Consider the following 17,457-nt stretch of genomic DNA (forward strand, 5'->3'; position numbering starts at 1 on the left):
GCGCCACCCTAAAATAGTTTTTTAAAAAATTCCTCTTGTCTGGGAACAATGGCTCCCACCTGTAATCCTAGCACTTTGGGAAGCCGAGGCGGGAGGGATGCTTGAAGCCAGGAGTTCGAGACCAGCCTGAGCAAGACCCCGTCTCTACAAAAAATAGAAACATTAGCAGGATGTGGTAGCTTATGCCTATAGTCCCAGCTACTTAGGAGGCTGAGACAAGAGGATTGCTTGAGCCGAGGAGTTTGAGGTCACAGTGAAGTATGATGATGCCACTGCACTCTAGCCTGGGCAACAGAGCCAGACTCTGTTTCAAAAGAAAAAAAATTCTTCTACAAGTACTTATTTGACAAACTACTTGGAATTAATACTATTGTTTAAATTTTTACACAAGTAATTTAAGAAAATGTAATCTCATTTTAAATTCAGAGCCACCTAGAAGTTCTCTGATAGGAAAAATACATGAAATAAGTTAGAAGGTAAACTAAAAGAAAATAAATTCATAGATATAAATTCATTTTACCCCAATGACTCCTTGAAAAATATTGAGTATCTCTTGTTCTGTGACTGGCTGATTTGTGGCCTCTGGATTAGACTTAGATGCAGGAGTGAGTATAGAATTTATGTACACATCAATCAGAGGAAGTAATTGAGGATGGAGTGGAGTAGAGGTTTCACACAGCTGTCTATAAATCCAGTCCTAAAATAAAAGGTTACAGGCACTGAATCAGTTATGGAAAAAAAGAAAAAGGAAGCAAAATTATAAAAGCATATAGTGTTTTAAGTGACTTATGAATCAATAAAACTATTAACTTTTGGCAGTTCCAAATCTGTTATCTTGTTTTATAACTGTCTTTGATTTAAAAATATGAGCTACCTTTATAACTTAATCATTAATGCTAAGAATACTATAAAGCGGTTAAGATGAACCCAAAATAATAAAATGCTTGTCACTTGGTATAATCTATTAGTTTTTAAGCAGTGAGAAAAACATTTTAAGTCTCCACCATATCTGCATTTAAAGCACCATTAGTGTTGTCATGGAAGACTTTAAAGCAGAGAGGAATCTGGGGAGAGGGCTAAGTCCTTTACAGCAAGCCCTCAGAGAGATGAACAAAGGGTCTTTGGCAAGCACTTATTGCAGACTATCACTTAACTATCTTTGGATGGAGGACATGTGAAAATGTCAGGTATGGCTCAGTACCCATAGCACAGTGGTTTCGGCATCAGCCACATGCACTGAGGCTGGCAGTTCAGACCTGGCCCCGGACCAGCTAAACAACAATGACAATTGCAACAACAACAACAAAAATAGCCAGGCACTGTAATCCCAGCTACATGGGATGCTGAGGCAAGAGAATCACGTAAGCCCAAGAGTTTGAGGTTGCTATGAGCTATGACGCCACAGCACTCTACTGAGGGCGACAGAGCAAGACTCTGTCTCAAGAAAAAAGAAAACAAAGATAATGCCAGGTATGCATTTAATGCAATTCTTAGCTATTTTACTTGCTAAACATATAAAGAAACAGAAGATAATGATTTATCTGGAAAATAATTTCACTAAATCACAAAAAACATGAAACAATTAAAAGTGGTATATCATGCATACATTATTCACTGCTCTTTTAAATAAAGGAGCTTCTATAGAAAAGGTTCAAACTGGTTTCTTTACCTACTGGGCTTTATCCTTTTCTTTACAGGACCTTTTAAGTGTATGATATAGCCAACTGTGACAAATCAAAAAACATATCAAAATATGTGTAAGTTAGGTAGTAGGTGTCCTTACAAACAAATATACAAATCCTAGAAACCAAAATTCAGAAAATGGCAATTTCTAAGTTGTTTGGGTTTTTTTTTTTTTTGGCTGGGGCTGGGTTTGAACCCATCACCTCTGGCATATGGGGCCGGCGCCCTACTCTCACACCTACAATACTAGCACTGTGAGAGGTGGAGGCTGGTAGATTGGTTGAACTCAGGAGTTCCAGACCAGCTTAAGTAAGAGTGAGACACTGTCTCAACTTAAATAGAAAAAACTAGCCAGGCACAGTGGTGCTCACCCATAATCCCAGTTACTCGGAAGGCTGAGCTAAGATGATCACTTGAGCCTAAGAGTTTGAAGTTGCTGTGAGCCAGGCTGAGGCCATGGCACTCTACCCATGGTGACAGAGGGAGACTATCTTGAAAAATACATAAACTTAAAATAAAATAAAATGAAAATTAAATTAAAATATATAAAGCAGCATGTGCTTTTTTTGAGAATTTAAAAGCATTACTAACATCGTGCATTTTGTAAATAACAGTTACCTCATTTTAAAAATCTAAATTCGCTTTCTAATTACTATAACTATATAAATGACTAATAAATTTAGCTTCATACCACATATTTTATACACAAAACCCACAATAAATACCTACAAACTAAAACAGAACTGGAAAAAAAGCATTAATGTTCTTTAAAATATAAATGTAAGGTCCTACTTTTATTGACACTTTGTGCTTGGTAAAGGAACGACTCCTGAGAAGCTGGTAAATACAATGAATAGGCAAAAACCCAGTAATGTTGGCACTCAGGTTGCTGGTGACAGGGACTCGAACAGCATGAGCTGTGACAACCTAAAGGAAAAAACAGTATTAATACATATGATAGAAGCAAATATATTTTTAAACATATATGTATATACATGGTGGTATGATAAGGTGAAAAATTAGAAAATTTAGAATCACACAATCTGGGATCAATGCCTTCCAAGAAGTCACTTTATCTTCTGAAATCTATTTTCACATTACAAAATGGGACAATGCCACCTTAACTGCCTCAGAGGGTTGTTGAGAGTGAGGAAAAAAAAATATTTTTGGAAAAACATTATGTAAATTATAAAGTACCACACAAATATAAATAGGAATTTTTATTTGCAAGGTGGCATATATAGATCTGTAATTTTCTTTCAAAACCCTCATTAAAGTTATCTTCCAGTGATGCTAATTTGAAGATGAAAAAAAATTAATGATGCTTCTATGTCCTAAACATGACTGATATTTAGGACTGTATGTGTATTGTGTGTTGGGAGGTGGAGAGAAACTTTGGTATAGGGATTAAAGATATTAATTACCAGTAAAGAAACAACAATTATAGATTCATAAGTATTTTCTCAAATACTTCATTTTTAAAGACATATATTTTGTCAATTTAAGATTTAAATTCACAGGCCAGGCGTGGTGGCTCACACTTGTAATCCTAGCACCCTCAGAGTTCAAGGCAGGTGGATTGCCCTGAGCTCAGAGGTTTGAGACCAGCATGAGCCAGAGACCCAGTCTCTACCAAACAAAAAGCTGGGCGTTCTGGCAGGCACCTGTAGTCCCAGCTACTTGGGAGGCTGAGGCAAGAGAAACACTTAAGCCCGAGTTGGAGGTTGCTGTGAGCCGTGACGCCACAGTACTCTACTGAAGGCCACAAAGTGAAACAGGACAGGACAGGACAGGAAAGGAAAGGACAGGACAGGAAAGGACGGGAAGAGAAAGGACGGGAAAGGACGGGAAGGGAAAGGACGGGAAAGGACGGGAAGGGAAAGGACGGGAAAGGACGGGAAGGGAAAGGACAAGAAAGGGAAGGGAAAGGGAAAGGAAAGGGAAGGGAAGGGAAGGGAAGAAAGAAAAGAAAGGGAGAAAGAAAGAAAGAAAAGAAAGAGAGAGAGAGAAAGGAAGGAAGGGAGGGAGGGAAAGAAAGAGAAAATAAAAAAAAAAAAACTTCAAACTAAGAGAATTGAAAGCAAAATTAAAAAAAAAAAAAAAATTTAAATTCACAGCTTGGTGCCCATAGCACAGTGGTTATGGCACCAGCCACATACACCGAGGGTGGCAGGTTCAAACCCAGCCCAGACCATCCAAACAACAATAACAACTGCGACAAAAGATAGCAGGGCGTTGTAGCAGGTGCCTGTAGTCCCAGCTACTTGGGAGGCAGAGGCAAGAGAATCGCTTAAGCCCAAGAGTTGGAGGTTGCTGTGAGCTGTGATGCCATAGTACTCTACCAAGGGCAACACAGTGAAAAAAAAAAAAAAGATTTAAATTCACGTCTCAAAAAAAAAAAAAGATTTAAATTCACATGTGGATCTCGGAATATTAACATTAAAATTTAAAATGGACTCCTCAGTGAGAAATACAATATACTTAGGCTTACCCATGAACAAAAGTGCTGAGGCCAAATAAGAATATGTAAATATAAGAATAAGGAATTTAGAATCGAATTAGAAATGAACCTAACAGTGTAAAGGTTTAATTAAACAGGTCTTTTTTCTCCTGGCAAATTCAGTAAGTACCCCTTGTGAATACCCTCCCACTGATATCTAAGACTATGCTCTAAGTATCTACTCAAAGTGTCCAAAAGTATATAAATTTAAAACATGCTTTCTTATGTAAGGAGTAGTTTTTAAAATTTATTTTAAGCCAAGTGCAATGGCTCACACCTGTAATCCTAGCTCTCTGGGAGGCTGAGGCAGGTAGATTGCTTTAGCTCAGGAGTTCGAGACCAGCCTAAACAAGAGTGAGACTCTGGGCGGCACCTGTGGCTCAAAGGAATAGGGTGCCAGCCCCATATGCTGGAGGTGGCGAGTTCAAACCCAGCCCCAACCAAAAAAAAAAACAAAAAACAAAAAAAAAAGAGGGAGACCCCATCTCTAAAAAAAAGAAGAAAAAAAAAAAAACAGACATTGTGGTGGCCACCTGTAGTCTCAGCTACACAGGAGGCTGAGGCAAAGGACTCACTTGAGCCCAAGAGTTTGAGGTTGCTATGAGCTATGATGCCATGGCACTCTACTGAGGGTGACAAAATAAATGTCTGTCTCCAAAAACGGAAAAACTATTATTTTTTTTATTTTTTTGAGACAGAGCCTCAAGCTATCACCCTGGGTAGAGTGCCATGGCATCTTAGCTCACAGAAACCTCCAACTCCTGGGCTCAAGCGATTCTCCTGCCTCAGCCTCTCAAGTAGCTGGGACTACAGGCGCCTGCCACAACGCTCGGCTATTTTTTTTGGTTACAGCCGTCATTACTGTTTGGCAGGCCCTGGGCTGGATTTGAACCCGCCAGCTCAGGTGTATGTGGCTGGCCCCTTAGCCGCTTGAGCCACAGGCACCAAGCCGGAAAAACTATTATTTTAAACGGATTTTTTTTATAGAAGTTTCAAAGATGAAATAAGTCATCATTAGAAATAGAAAAAGAATGAAAAAAAGACCATATTATTCTCTTAAGGTGAGGTACACAAGTTTTCTCCCAAAGAGAAGTTGTGAAAGAAAGTTAAATAAATACCTAAGAATAAAAAGAAGTACCTGCTCAGTAAAAATTTCCTGTGTGAAGATGGTCTTCATCCTACTCAAAGAGCTTGGTTTAATTACAATCTAAAACAACCAAAAGAAGTATAATAGCATGTAAAAATACAATATATGAAACATAATCAACTCTGGTAAATTATCTAAAACACTATGTTATATAATATTAATTTCACATGTTCAAGTACTATCCTGTGTTTCAGAAGTGGCTTCCCAAACCCAACATTAAAGTGTTTTTTTTCCTTAAACACAGAACCAACATAAAAAGTACTCAGTAAATAATATTTTTATTTTGAGACAGGATCTCACTGTTACCAAGAGCAGAGTTCAGTGACATCATCATAGCTTACAGCAACCTCAGACCTCTGGGCTCAAGCAATTCTGCCTCATCCTCCTAAATACCTGGAACTATAGGCTCATGCCACCAAGATCAGGTGATTTTTCTATGTTTTGTAGAGACAGGGTCGCACCCTTGCTCAACCTGGTCTTGAACTCCTAACCTCAAGTGATCTTCCTGCCCTGGCCTCCCAAAATGCTAGGATTACAGAAGTGAGCCACCACATCTGGCCAATACTAATTACTACTATTGGCATTTTAATTTACTGGAAGGAAATGTATTATTTAATAAATGGAGCTGGGGGGCTGAGCAAGGTGGCTCATGATTGCAGGAGTTCTAGACCAGCCTGAGCAAGAGCAAGAATCTGTCTCTTCTAAAAACAGAAAAATGATCTGGGTATGGTGGTGCTTGCCTATAGTCCCAGCTACTCAAGAAGCTGAGACAAAAGGATCACTTGACCCCCAAGAGTTTGAGGTTGCTATGAGATATGACGATGTGATGGGACTTTAGCCTGGGCAACAGAATGAGACTCTGTCTTAAAAAAATACTAATAATATTGTGTTAGAATATTTATTGATCTGAGGAACTGTTCCTATACATGACCATGGTTTTTAAAATTAAAAATATGCATATCATTCTAAAGAAAGAACAGACACCAGAATGTTAATAGTAGTATACTAGGTATCTCTGAATGATGGAATTATAAGATATTTTTCCATTTTCTGAGCTTTCCAAACTCTCTGCAGTGAATATCTATTACCCTTGTAAATAAATGTTTTCTAATGCATTTTAATATATTTTGAAGTTTGTTAAAATTTCAAACTATAATAGAACTAAAATTACTTAAATAAAAAACAATCTATTTTCTTTATACTACAATAAAATGCCCAGCCTAGAAACACCTTCCTTTAGAAAGAAGTTAAAAGAAAATTACCTTCATTCCCAAAGTGGAACAAACCAAGTCAATGATAGCACTAAGTTGGTTGCTGTGAAAGTACATAGCCACCAATAATAACATCTCCCCAAACGAAGCAGAGACACCTGAAGTACTGTTGAAATGAAAAAGAAAATATGAAATTCCAAAGAGAGAATTAAGAGAGAAGTTTTCTCAACTAACTAAAACAAATTAAGTCATCTTACCTCTCAAAATAGGCTTCTTCTTTTATCATCCAACTTAGCCACACCACCATTAGCTGCTCCTGTTCAGGTGTACTATATAAAACATATCAGAATGTCACTAATATATTTATTTACTTTTTTTTGATTTTTTTTTTTTTTTTTTTAGAGACAGAGTTTCACTTTATTGCCCTTGGTAGAGTGCTGTGGCCTCACACAGCTCACAGCAACCTCCAACTCCTGGGCCTAGGCGATTCTCCTGCTTCAGCCTCCCGAGTAGCTGGGACTACAGGCGCCTGCCACAATGCCCGGCTATTTTTTTGTTGCAGTTTGGCCGGGGTCGGGTTTGAACCCGCCATCCTCGGTATATGGGACCAGCGCCCTGCTCACTGAGCCACAGGCGTTTTGAAACAAAGTCTCACTCTGTTGCCCTGGCTAGAGTGCCACAGTATCACAGTTGGCAGCAACCTCAAACTCTTGGGCTCAAGTGAGCCTGTTGCCTCAGACTCCAGAGTAGCTGGGACTACAGTTGCCCGTCAAAACATCTGGCTACTTTTTCTATTTTTAGTAGAGATGGGGTCCCACACTTGCTTAGGCTGGTCTTGAAATCCTGAATTCAAGCAATTCACCTGCCTTGGCCTCCCAGAGTGCTAGGATTACAGGCATGAGCTACCACACCTGGCCTAGAATGTCACTGATCTAAACATACTAGCCTATGAATAAGAAAATATGAAATTACTTTTGGTAGGAATTACCTTTCCTTCCCTATTTTGAAATGTCAACTCAAAGTACTGACATGCTGAATTTGGTCACTAACTGTCATTGAGATATGAAATAAGTTCTACCACTCAAGAATGAAGAACTTTTCTTTATTCATGAACTTGAATAATCAAACCCTCTCAAGGTCTTACTTATTGCATCTGCAAGTTAGAAAGAATACACTTGCTCTAAAACCAAACACCCTTTGGGATTAAAATGTTACAAGGAACTATATAACAACAGATACTTTTTATATATAGGAAAAAAAAAAAAACTACTGTTAAAATTTAAGCACCAAAAAGTCACAAACTGAGTACTAGACAACAAGTTAGTCCATCTTTTACCTGAAAAATAAGTCTAATTTATAGAAACCTTTTTAGTAGAACTCAAAAATCATAGAGAAATAAATTATCATTATTCATGAAAAAGAAAAAAGACAGAGATGGGCTCACCAGATATCAAAAATGGTTATAAAAAATATAACAATGTCGGGCGGCACCTGTGGCTCAGTGAGCAGGGCACTGGCCCCATATGCCGAGGGTAGCGGGTTCAAACCCAGCCCCGGCCAAACTGCAACAAAGAAATAGCTGGGCATTGTGGCGGGCACCTGTAGTCCCAGCTGCTCGGGAGGCTGAGGCAGGAGAATCACCTAAGCCCAGGAGTTGGAGGTTGCTGTGAGCTGTGTGATGCCACGGCACTCTACCGAGGGCAATAAAGTAAAACTCTGTCTCTACAAAAAAAAAAATATATATATATATAACAATGTCAATGACTTTTACAAGGGAATTCCTAGATTTTAGATTGAAATGTATAAGCTGTCTTTGCCTTATAAAAAAGTTTTCATTGATTTCTTTTCCACTTCATTGCAGTGAAAACAAGTAAAACAGACAGCAACTGAAAAGTGTGTTTCTCCTAATGCTCCAAGCTAAGAAAATTTAAAGTGTCATTTTAACTATACCATATTTAAACTAAACTTTTAATCAACTCATAGAAAAACACTGTTACATAGTAGAAAGATTACAGCCTTTACAGCCTGCCAGATCTGAGTGGGACAACCATCTCCACTAATTATGGGTAGTGTGATCTTCAATAAGAACTTCCCTAGGAACAGGCAGTTCCAGGGAGAAAAGATAAGAGAAAAACATGATCATTTCAAGCAGCCCAATTCCAAATAAAAGGAAGTTTTAAACAAAAAACAACCAAGGGAAGACATTATCAACAACTTAACTCAAGGAAATTTCTTAGAACTGAAGCAAATAAGTTTCTAAAATAAAAGGGCTTACCAGGGCAGCGCCTATAGCTCAGTGAGTAGGGCACTGGCCACATACCCTGAGGCTGGAGGTTTGAATCCAGCCTGGGTCAACTAAAACAACAATGACAACTGCAACAAAAAAAATAGCCAGGCGTTGTGGCAGGCACCTGTAGTCCCAGCTACTTGGGAGGCTGAGGCAAGAGAATCACTTAAGCCCAAGAGTTTGAGGTTGCTGTGAGCTATGACAGCACAGCACTCTACCAAGGGTGACATAGTGAGACTCTGTCTCAAACACACACACACACAAAGAATAGGCCACACAAAGGACAAGGAATCAGAATGTCAGACTTGTCAACCACAACACCGGAAGTTAGGAAAAATGGAGCAATGCCTTCAAGATTCTCAAAGCAAATTATATGCAACTTAGAATTCTATATGCCATCAAACCAGCAATCAAAGGTCAGAGCAGAATAAAGACATTTTCAGAAATATCCCCTCCCAAAAGAATGTACCTCACCCCTATTCATTCTTAAGAAACAGTGAGAGCACACGGAAAAAGAGAAGACACGAGATACAGGAAACAGGCAAACAAAGGGCACTTGAAGTCAGTCCCCAAAATGAAGAACCAGGATGAGAGCTGTGTGCCACCAGATATAATCAGTAACCATTCCAGACTGGAGCAGTTCAGAACATCCCAGGTCAGACTGTCCTGAAGATTTACACTGGCACAGAGTTTGAGGTAGCATTAATGATACACAGAACACCAAGCAAATTAAAAACAAGTAACAGGCTGTGTTTGGGCTCGGCAACCGTAGCACAGTGGTTACAGCACCAGCCACATACACGGAGGCTAGAGGGTTCAAACCCGGCCCAGGCCTGCAAAACAACAATGACAACTGCAACAAAAAAAATCAAAAAATAGCCGAGCTTTGTGGCAGGCACCTGTACTCCCAGCTACTTGGGAGGCTGAGGCAAAGGAATCACTTACGCCCAAGAGTTTGAGGTTGCTGTGAGTTATGACGCCATAGCACTCTACTGAGGGCAACATTGTGAGACTCTGTCTCAAAAAATAAATAAATAAATAAATAACAGGCTATGAATGGTGGCTCACACCTATAATCCCAGCACTTTGGAAAGCTGAGGCAAGAGGATTGCCTAAGCCCAGAAGTTCTTAGAGTGAGACTCTGGAACTCTCTAAAAAAGAGATAGAGTCTCACTTTGTTGCCCTCTATAGAGTGCCATTGTATCATAGCTCACAACAACCTCAAACTCTTAGACTCAAGCGATTCTATTGCTTCAGCCTCCTGAGTACCTAGGGCTATAGGTGCCCGCCACAATGCCCAGCTATTTTTAGAGACAGGGATCTCACTCTTGCTCAGGCTGGTCTCGAACTCCTGAGCTCTAGCACTCCACCTGCCTCAGCCTCCCAGAGTGCTGGGATTACAGGCATGAGCCACTGCGCCCAACCAGAAATAGGATAATTAAGTAAATCAGGCTCAGTGCCCATACTGGTTACAGCGCCAGCCACATACACCAAGGGTAGCAGATTCAAACCCAGCTGGGGGCCAGCTAAACAACTACAACAAAAACATAGCCAGGTATTATGGTGGGCACCTGTAGTCCCAGCTACTTGGGAAGTTGAGGCAAGAGAATTACTTAACCCCAAGAGTTTGAAGTTGCTGTGAGCTGTGATGTCACTGCACTCTACTGAGGGGGACTAATGACACTCTATCTCAAAAAAAAAGAAGAAAGGGCGGCACCTGTGGCTCAAGGAGTAGGGCGCCGGTCCCATATGCCAGAGGTGGTGGGTTCAAATCCAGCCCCGGCCAAAAACCACAAAAAGAAGAAAAAAGTAATCATCATCTACCATATGATTGAGCTTCCTGTACTATTTACATAAACCTAATAATATAAACAACTATATATTCACCTAATCAAAATTATTGTAACTGTACTACAGGAATGGGAAGATAGAAAGGATATGTAGATGTGTTTAGGACAGAGAGAAGGGTGGCACCTGTGGCTCAAGGAGTAGGGCGCCGGTCCCATATGCCGGAGGTGATGGGTTCAAACCCAGCCCTGGCCAAAAAAAAAAAAAAAAGGACAGAGAGAACAAGAAAGAGCCAATTTCTACTTTTTTTTTTTTTTGTGAGACAGAGCCTCAAGCTGTCGCCCTGGGTACAGTGCCATGGCTTCACAGCTCACAGCAACCTCCAACTCTTGGGCTCAAGCGATTCTCCTGCCTCAGCCTCCCAAGTAGCTGAGGCTACAGGCACCTGCCACAACACCAGGCTATTTTTTGGTTGCAGCCGTCATTGTTGTTTGGCAGCCCGGGCTGGATTCGAACCCGCCAGCTCAGGTGTATGTGGCTGGCTACTTAGCCGCTTGAGCCACAGGCACCGAGCCAATTTCTACTCTTTCATAGTAGGAACTCAAGATGTACCAAATACAGGGGGCGGCGCCTGTGGCTCAGTGAGTAGGGCACCGACCCCATATACCGAGGGTGGCAGGTTCAAACCCAGCCCTGGCCAAACTGCAAAAAACAAACAAAAAATAAATAAATAAAATAAACATGTACCAAATACAAACATGTTTTTAAAGATGCCACAGTAACACCTAAAAGAAATCAGCTAAAAAAAACTGAATGATACTGCCTCTAACAAAGCAGAAATAAGGAAGGAAATAAGGACTGCTACCAGCCTTAACAAATTTTGAAGAACTATTGAGACTCTTGAACAAGGTACACAGGAAACTTTGATACATAAGAAGAACGGCATATAGTGATACCACTGACATCTTTCTAATAAAAAATACCACGACTACGCATACCTGGGCCAATTTTTATAGTGAGCTCTGAACCCAATGCTATACACACATTATGATAAATAAATGAAAGCAGACCGTAAGGAAACAGAGCACCTTGTAGAGCTCGGTACCTGACAAGAGTAGAAAAGGCCAGCAGCATACAGAAGGAGAGCGAGACAAAGCGGACACCGGCCGGCGTGGCGGGAGGGCGGCTCGTCATCAACTGCAGGAGCTGTTCAGCTTCTTCTTCAGTCGGTCTGAAAGAGAATGAATTATCAGGCTTCGCTTTCTTTAGTTGGGGGATGCAAAAGTAACATTTTCACCTTTTAGATACAAATTTCAAACTTTATAATGGCATCTCACTATTTATAAAATCTTTAACATCTTTTCCCTTTTTTTTTGTTTAGGGTAACAAAGAGAGATTCTACTTAGGAAGAGCAAAGAGAAAGTTTAAAGCACTTCAGAGAGAGTTGGAAATGGGTCCCTCTCATGAAGGAGCAAAGATGAGAGAGACCTAAATCTTTACCATCTTCTCAAAAGTAAAACTGGTGAGAGAGTATAACTACCGTGTTTCAGCTCCGACACAAACCCAGGCAGTATTCTGTCCTGTGTTTGTATTCTTACTTTGTCTCCTGGGGTGAGACCACAGACATGGCCATGCAGCATGAAGTTATTTAATCAATCATGAAATTATAATTATACTGTGACTTTTAAAATTTTTTATCAAAACATTAAAAATTCTGTTGGTTATAACGCATAGGGAAATTTTTTAAAAACAGTAAAACTAGTATTGTTATCCATGGTAGTACTCTACCTGAAAACATTTAAAACATTAAAAATTGAAGTGTTTTACTCCTTTGTAAAAACTTTATCAGAGCAGCTTGAATAGCTTTTGCCATCTTCCTCCTGTAAGGTATCACATGGAGCATCTTTCTACGCCACGGTAAAGTATCAAACTGCCTAAGTTGGAATCAGCTGTCAACGTTTTTATCATTTGCACTTTCCGTCATGAAATACCTGCAAGTTCCTTTAATGTGAGGATTTTTACCAGCATCATCTCCTCTCGGACATCTTCATCCTCTTGTCACCATCACTTCTCTCATTTATATCAACAAGTTCCTGTTCATCAGCTCCTCTGGCTATCTTGGGTCTTTAAAATGGCAACAGTGTCGAAATTCTGATAGTCACCTATTTCTTCAATTTATCTTTTGTTCATATGTCATTTTTGGCTTTATCACTTTTTTTTGTTATACTTTCAGCTTTATGAGCCAATTGTCTCTTTCAATTACCCATTTCAGTAAAATGTTACATGGGTTTATCACTGAGAGAAAAGTAGGCAATAGAGGTTGAGTGTCTCTAAACTGAAAACCTGATCTCTGAAATGCCCCAAAATCTACAACTCTGAGTGCCAATAGGACACACAAAAGAAATGCTCATTGGACCATTACAGCTTTCAGATTTCTGGATTAGAGATGCTCCACCTGAAAATATACTGCAAATACTCCAAAATCTGAAAAACTCCAAAGTCCAAAGCACTCCTGGATCCAAGCATTTCAGGTAAGGGTTACTCCAGCTGTTTAATTTCCTACTTCACTGTATGTACATGAATACAGTAACAGATGTGCAATGACCAGTCACAGGCAAAAGTGACACCCTTGGTCACTGATCATGACATGCATGTGTCATTTACACAGTAAAATGTCACCTGAAGAGCTCACAGCAAAATGTGTACATCATACAATTATTTGGTTAATGTATCATGGCAACTGAAATTTGAGCCATATGGAAGGATCAGTGTCCTTTAAATAAACTATAATAAATGATATTTGTGCATATCAGAGACATGCAAAATGAAGACTGTAGAACAATATTCAAAAGGATGTTGTATAGTTGACTAAACAAGAAAGACTGTACTTAATAAGCACATCATTATCAATTTTAGATAATTTATGAGCTCGGTTCATAAAAGGAAACACAGGAAAGGTATCAAATAGTTGAATAGGCCAGGTAAAGGATCCTTTTTATCAAGCTATAGGGAAATCATAGGTTTCTTTATACTGTGATGAGAAACTGAAAAACTGCTCTGGTTCTGCTGTATTTACATAATTCTGTTTGTAATCAGAAAAAACAGATGACGACATCCCTGCTACAAATGCTCAGCCTGAGGATTTTATTCTTTCTATAGGCCAGCCCACTACCTAAGCCCAATAGAAAACCTGAATCTTCTGAATAAAAGGCCTTTGGCTCACTTTCTTGGGATTAGAAACAAGAAAGTAAAATGATAAAAGGTAAAATATCAAACTATTGAATACTTGAGTCCAGCGATCCCCATCAAAGCACAGTACAGACGTAAGAGTGCACTGGCTTTCACAACATGCTCTTCTTTCAGCCCCGAATACACAGACACATTGGGTTCCATGTCCGCATCAGCTTCTTCCACAATTCGAGTGCTTCTTACTGTGGGAAGAATGGCCATCAATTCCAGAAGAAGCTGCCTTCTCATCTGCCAAAGGACGGAACTGCTGGTCTCTCTTTTTCTCTGTAAGAAATATAGATCACAAAAGAAAACATGAACATTCACTAAATTAAAAACAGGGCTCCCCATTTAAACACTTGAAATTGACCTCTTTGAGGTTTTCATGACTATAGAATATCATTTTAACCAATTAAGGAAACTCAAAATCCACTGGTTTGAAGAATACTCATCCTAATTTGTATGAGCAGCAGAGAAAAGACTGAATTAATAAAAACTTGAATTGTACACACTTTTAAATATATAAAACCTAAAAGAATATAGTATGTGTGGCTCGGCGCCCACAGCACAGTGGTTACGGCGCCAGCCACATACACTGAGGGTGGCAGGTTTGAACCCAGCACGGGACAGCTAGGCAACAATGACAACTGCAAAAAAAATAAAAATAAATAGCCGGGCAATGTGGTGGGTGCCTGTGGTCTCAGCTACTTGGGAGGCTGAGCCAAGAGAATTGCTTGAGCCCAAGAGTTTGAGGTTGCCCTGAGCTGTGGCACCATGGCACTCTACCAAGGGCAACAAAGTGGAACTCTGTCTCAAAAAAAAAAAAAAAGGAAGAAAGAAAAAAGAGTAATATGTGTTACTAGAGAAAGTGTGTGGATTTTAGAGACAGATTGTGGATTTAAATCCCACCACTAGCCAGGAGCAGTGGCTCATGCCTATAATCCTACCACTCTGGGAAGCCAAAGCAGGTGGCTCACCTGAGCTCAGGAGTTCGAGACCAGCCTGAGCAAAAGAGAGACCCCATATCTACTAAAAAAAAGAAAAACAAGCCAGGCATTGTGGCAGATGTCCATAGTCCCAGCTACTTGGACGCTGAGGCCGGAGGATCTCTTAAGCCCAAGAGTATGAAGTTGCTATGAGCTGTGACACTATTGCACTCTACCCAGAGCAACAGCTTGAAACTCTGTTTCAAAAAAAAAAAAAAAAGTAAAGAAAAAAAATTTGAACGCTTGAAGCCTGAAATATGAGACCAGCCTGGGCAACATAGCAAGACCCTACCGCAAAAACAGTAACAACAACAATAATAATATTTTCCTTATAGAACTCTTGTAATTAAGAGTTTAAAAGTCTATAACCAGGCAGCACCTGAGGCTCAGTGAGTAGGGTGCCAGCCCCATATGCCAAGGGTGGTGGACGAACCCAGCCCCAGTCAAACTGCAACAAAAAAATAGCCAGGCTTTGTGGTGGGCGCCTGTAGTCCCAGCTACACGGAAAGCTGAGGCAAGAGAATCGCCTAAGCTCAAGAGCTGGAGCTTGCTGTGAGCTGTGACTCAATGGCAATAAATAAATAAAAAGTCTATAACCCCCAGAGTTCTCCAGTTAGTCATTTTTCACTCAACAAGGCCTAACACTGTGCATGAAGTGTAGCAAGCATTCAATGTCTAAGTAGGCAAATGAATTAATACATACATATAAAAGCAGTTCTAAACTATAAAGGGCTAGACAAATGTTTTGTTTGTTGATTCTTATCTTTAGAGCGTTTCCAAGTAAAATATGATAAACTTGCTTTAAACAGTAAGTGGCTCGGTGCCCATAGCACAGTGGTTATGGCAGGAGCCACATACACCAAGGGTGGCAGGTTCAAACATGGCCCAGGCCAGTTAAACAACTGCAACAAAAAAATAGCCAGGCATTGTGGCGGGCACCTAATAGTCCCAGCTACTTGGGAGGCTAAGGCAAGAGAATCTCTTAAGCCCAGGAGTTGGAAGTTGCTATGAGCTATGACATCATGGCACTCTACCAAGGGTGACATAGTGAATCTCTGTCTCAAAAATAATAATAATAATAATAATAATAACAGTAAGTTTAAAGAAGAGAAGTTTAGGCTGGGTGTGGTGGCTCACACTTGTAATCCTAGCACTCTGGGAGGCCAAGGCAGGCAGATCACCTGAGCTCACGAGTTTGACACCAGCCTGAGCAAGAACAAGACCCCAACTCTAAAAATAGCCGGGCATTGTGTTGGGTGCCTACAATCCCAACTACTCAGGAGGCTGAGGCAAGACAATCGCTTGATCCCAGGAGTCTGAGGTTGCTGTGAGCTATGAACCCAGGACACTCTATGGGAGGGCAACAAAGTGAGACTCTGTCTCGAAAAATTAAAAAATAAAAATAAATTTAAAAAATAAAGAAGAAAAGTTTATTGCATACAAAGCACAGTTAGAAACAAGATTGGTGGGCGGTCCCTATGGCTCAGTGAGTAGGGCAATGGCCCCATATACCGGAAGTGGCAGGTTCAAACCTGACCCTGGCCAAAAACTGCAAAATAAAAAGAAGGAAAGAAACAAGATTGGTATGCCAAGTGTTTAGCACAGTGCCTAAAATACATAAAGCACACAATAAATGTTAACTTCCTTTTGGAAAGCAAAAGTGGGCTGGGTATGGAGGCTTAGACCTATAATCCTAACACTTTGGAACGGCGAGGCAGGAGAATCACTTGAGCCCAGGAATGTGAGACTGCAGTGAGCTATGACACCACTGCACTCTAGCTGAGGCAACAGAGTAATACCCCGTCTCAAAACACAAAACAAACAAAAAGATTTAATGCAGCAGTTCTCGATTTGCGGGTCGCAACCCCTCTGCAGCAATGAAAATACATCGCAGCATTAAGAAGGTTGAGAACTACTGATTTAATGGCAAATTTTATGTTATGTATATTTTACCACAATAAGAAATATATATAGATATGTATATTAAAATTAGGGACTATAGGATGGTGCCTGTGGCTCAAAGGACTAGGGTGCCAGCCCCATATGCCAGAGGTGGCAGGTTCATACACAGCCCCAGCCAAAAACTACAAAAAAAAAAAAGTAGGGACTACAACAATAATTTATTTTGATGACCTAATGCAGAAGTTCTTAGGAATAAGAGGTAGAACACTGGAGATTCCTAAGACTCTTGCAGGGACTTAATAAGACAAAAATATTTTCCTAATAATACTAAGACATGGCCGGTGCAGTGGCTCATGCCTATAATCCTAGCACTCTGGGAGGCTGAGGTGAGTGGACTACTTAAGTTCAGGAGCTCAAGACCAGCCAGAGAAAAAGAGACACACTATCCCTGCCAAAACTAGAAAAACTAGCTGGATGTCGTGGCAGGTACTTACAGTCCCAGCCAATCAGGAGGCTGAGGCAAGAGGATTGCTCAAGCCTAAAGAGTTTGAGGTTGCTATGAGCTATGACACCACGGAACTCTATCCAGGGTGACAGAGTGAGACTCTATCTCAAAATGATAATAATGATAGGCTCAGCACCTGTGGCTCAAGCAGCTAAGGCGCCAGCCACATACACCTGGGCTGGCGGGTTCAAATCCAGCCCTGGTCCACCAAACAACAACG

General features: G+C 40.3%; 1 protein-coding gene across 3 annotated transcripts in view; it reads right to left on the bottom strand.

Annotated features, from left to right (window-relative positions):
- Positions 1 to 17,457, bottom strand: part of INTS2 (integrator complex subunit 2) — a 69,283-nt gene that overhangs the window by 37,208 nt on the left and 14,618 nt on the right. For all 3 annotated transcript variants that reach the window (XM_053570022.1, XM_053570023.1, XM_053570021.1), the window contains exons 8-14: positions 13,903 to 14,129; positions 11,722 to 11,847; positions 6,799 to 6,870; positions 6,593 to 6,707; positions 5,322 to 5,390; positions 2,476 to 2,610; positions 521 to 697 (exon numbers count right to left, since the gene is read on the bottom strand). In XM_053570022.1, the coding sequence (XP_053425997.1) occupies positions 521 to 697; positions 2,476 to 2,610; positions 5,322 to 5,390; positions 6,593 to 6,707; positions 6,799 to 6,870; positions 11,722 to 11,847; positions 13,903 to 14,129 (921 nt within the window). The remainder of the gene's footprint in view (positions 1 to 520; positions 698 to 2,475; positions 2,611 to 5,321; positions 5,391 to 6,592; positions 6,708 to 6,798; positions 6,871 to 11,721; positions 11,848 to 13,902; positions 14,130 to 17,457) is intronic.

Source organism: Nycticebus coucang, chromosome 18, assembly GCF_027406575.1.
Source record: "Nycticebus coucang isolate mNycCou1 chromosome 18, mNycCou1.pri, whole genome shotgun sequence".
NCBI lineage: Eukaryota > Metazoa > Chordata > Mammalia > Primates > Lorisidae > Nycticebus > Nycticebus coucang.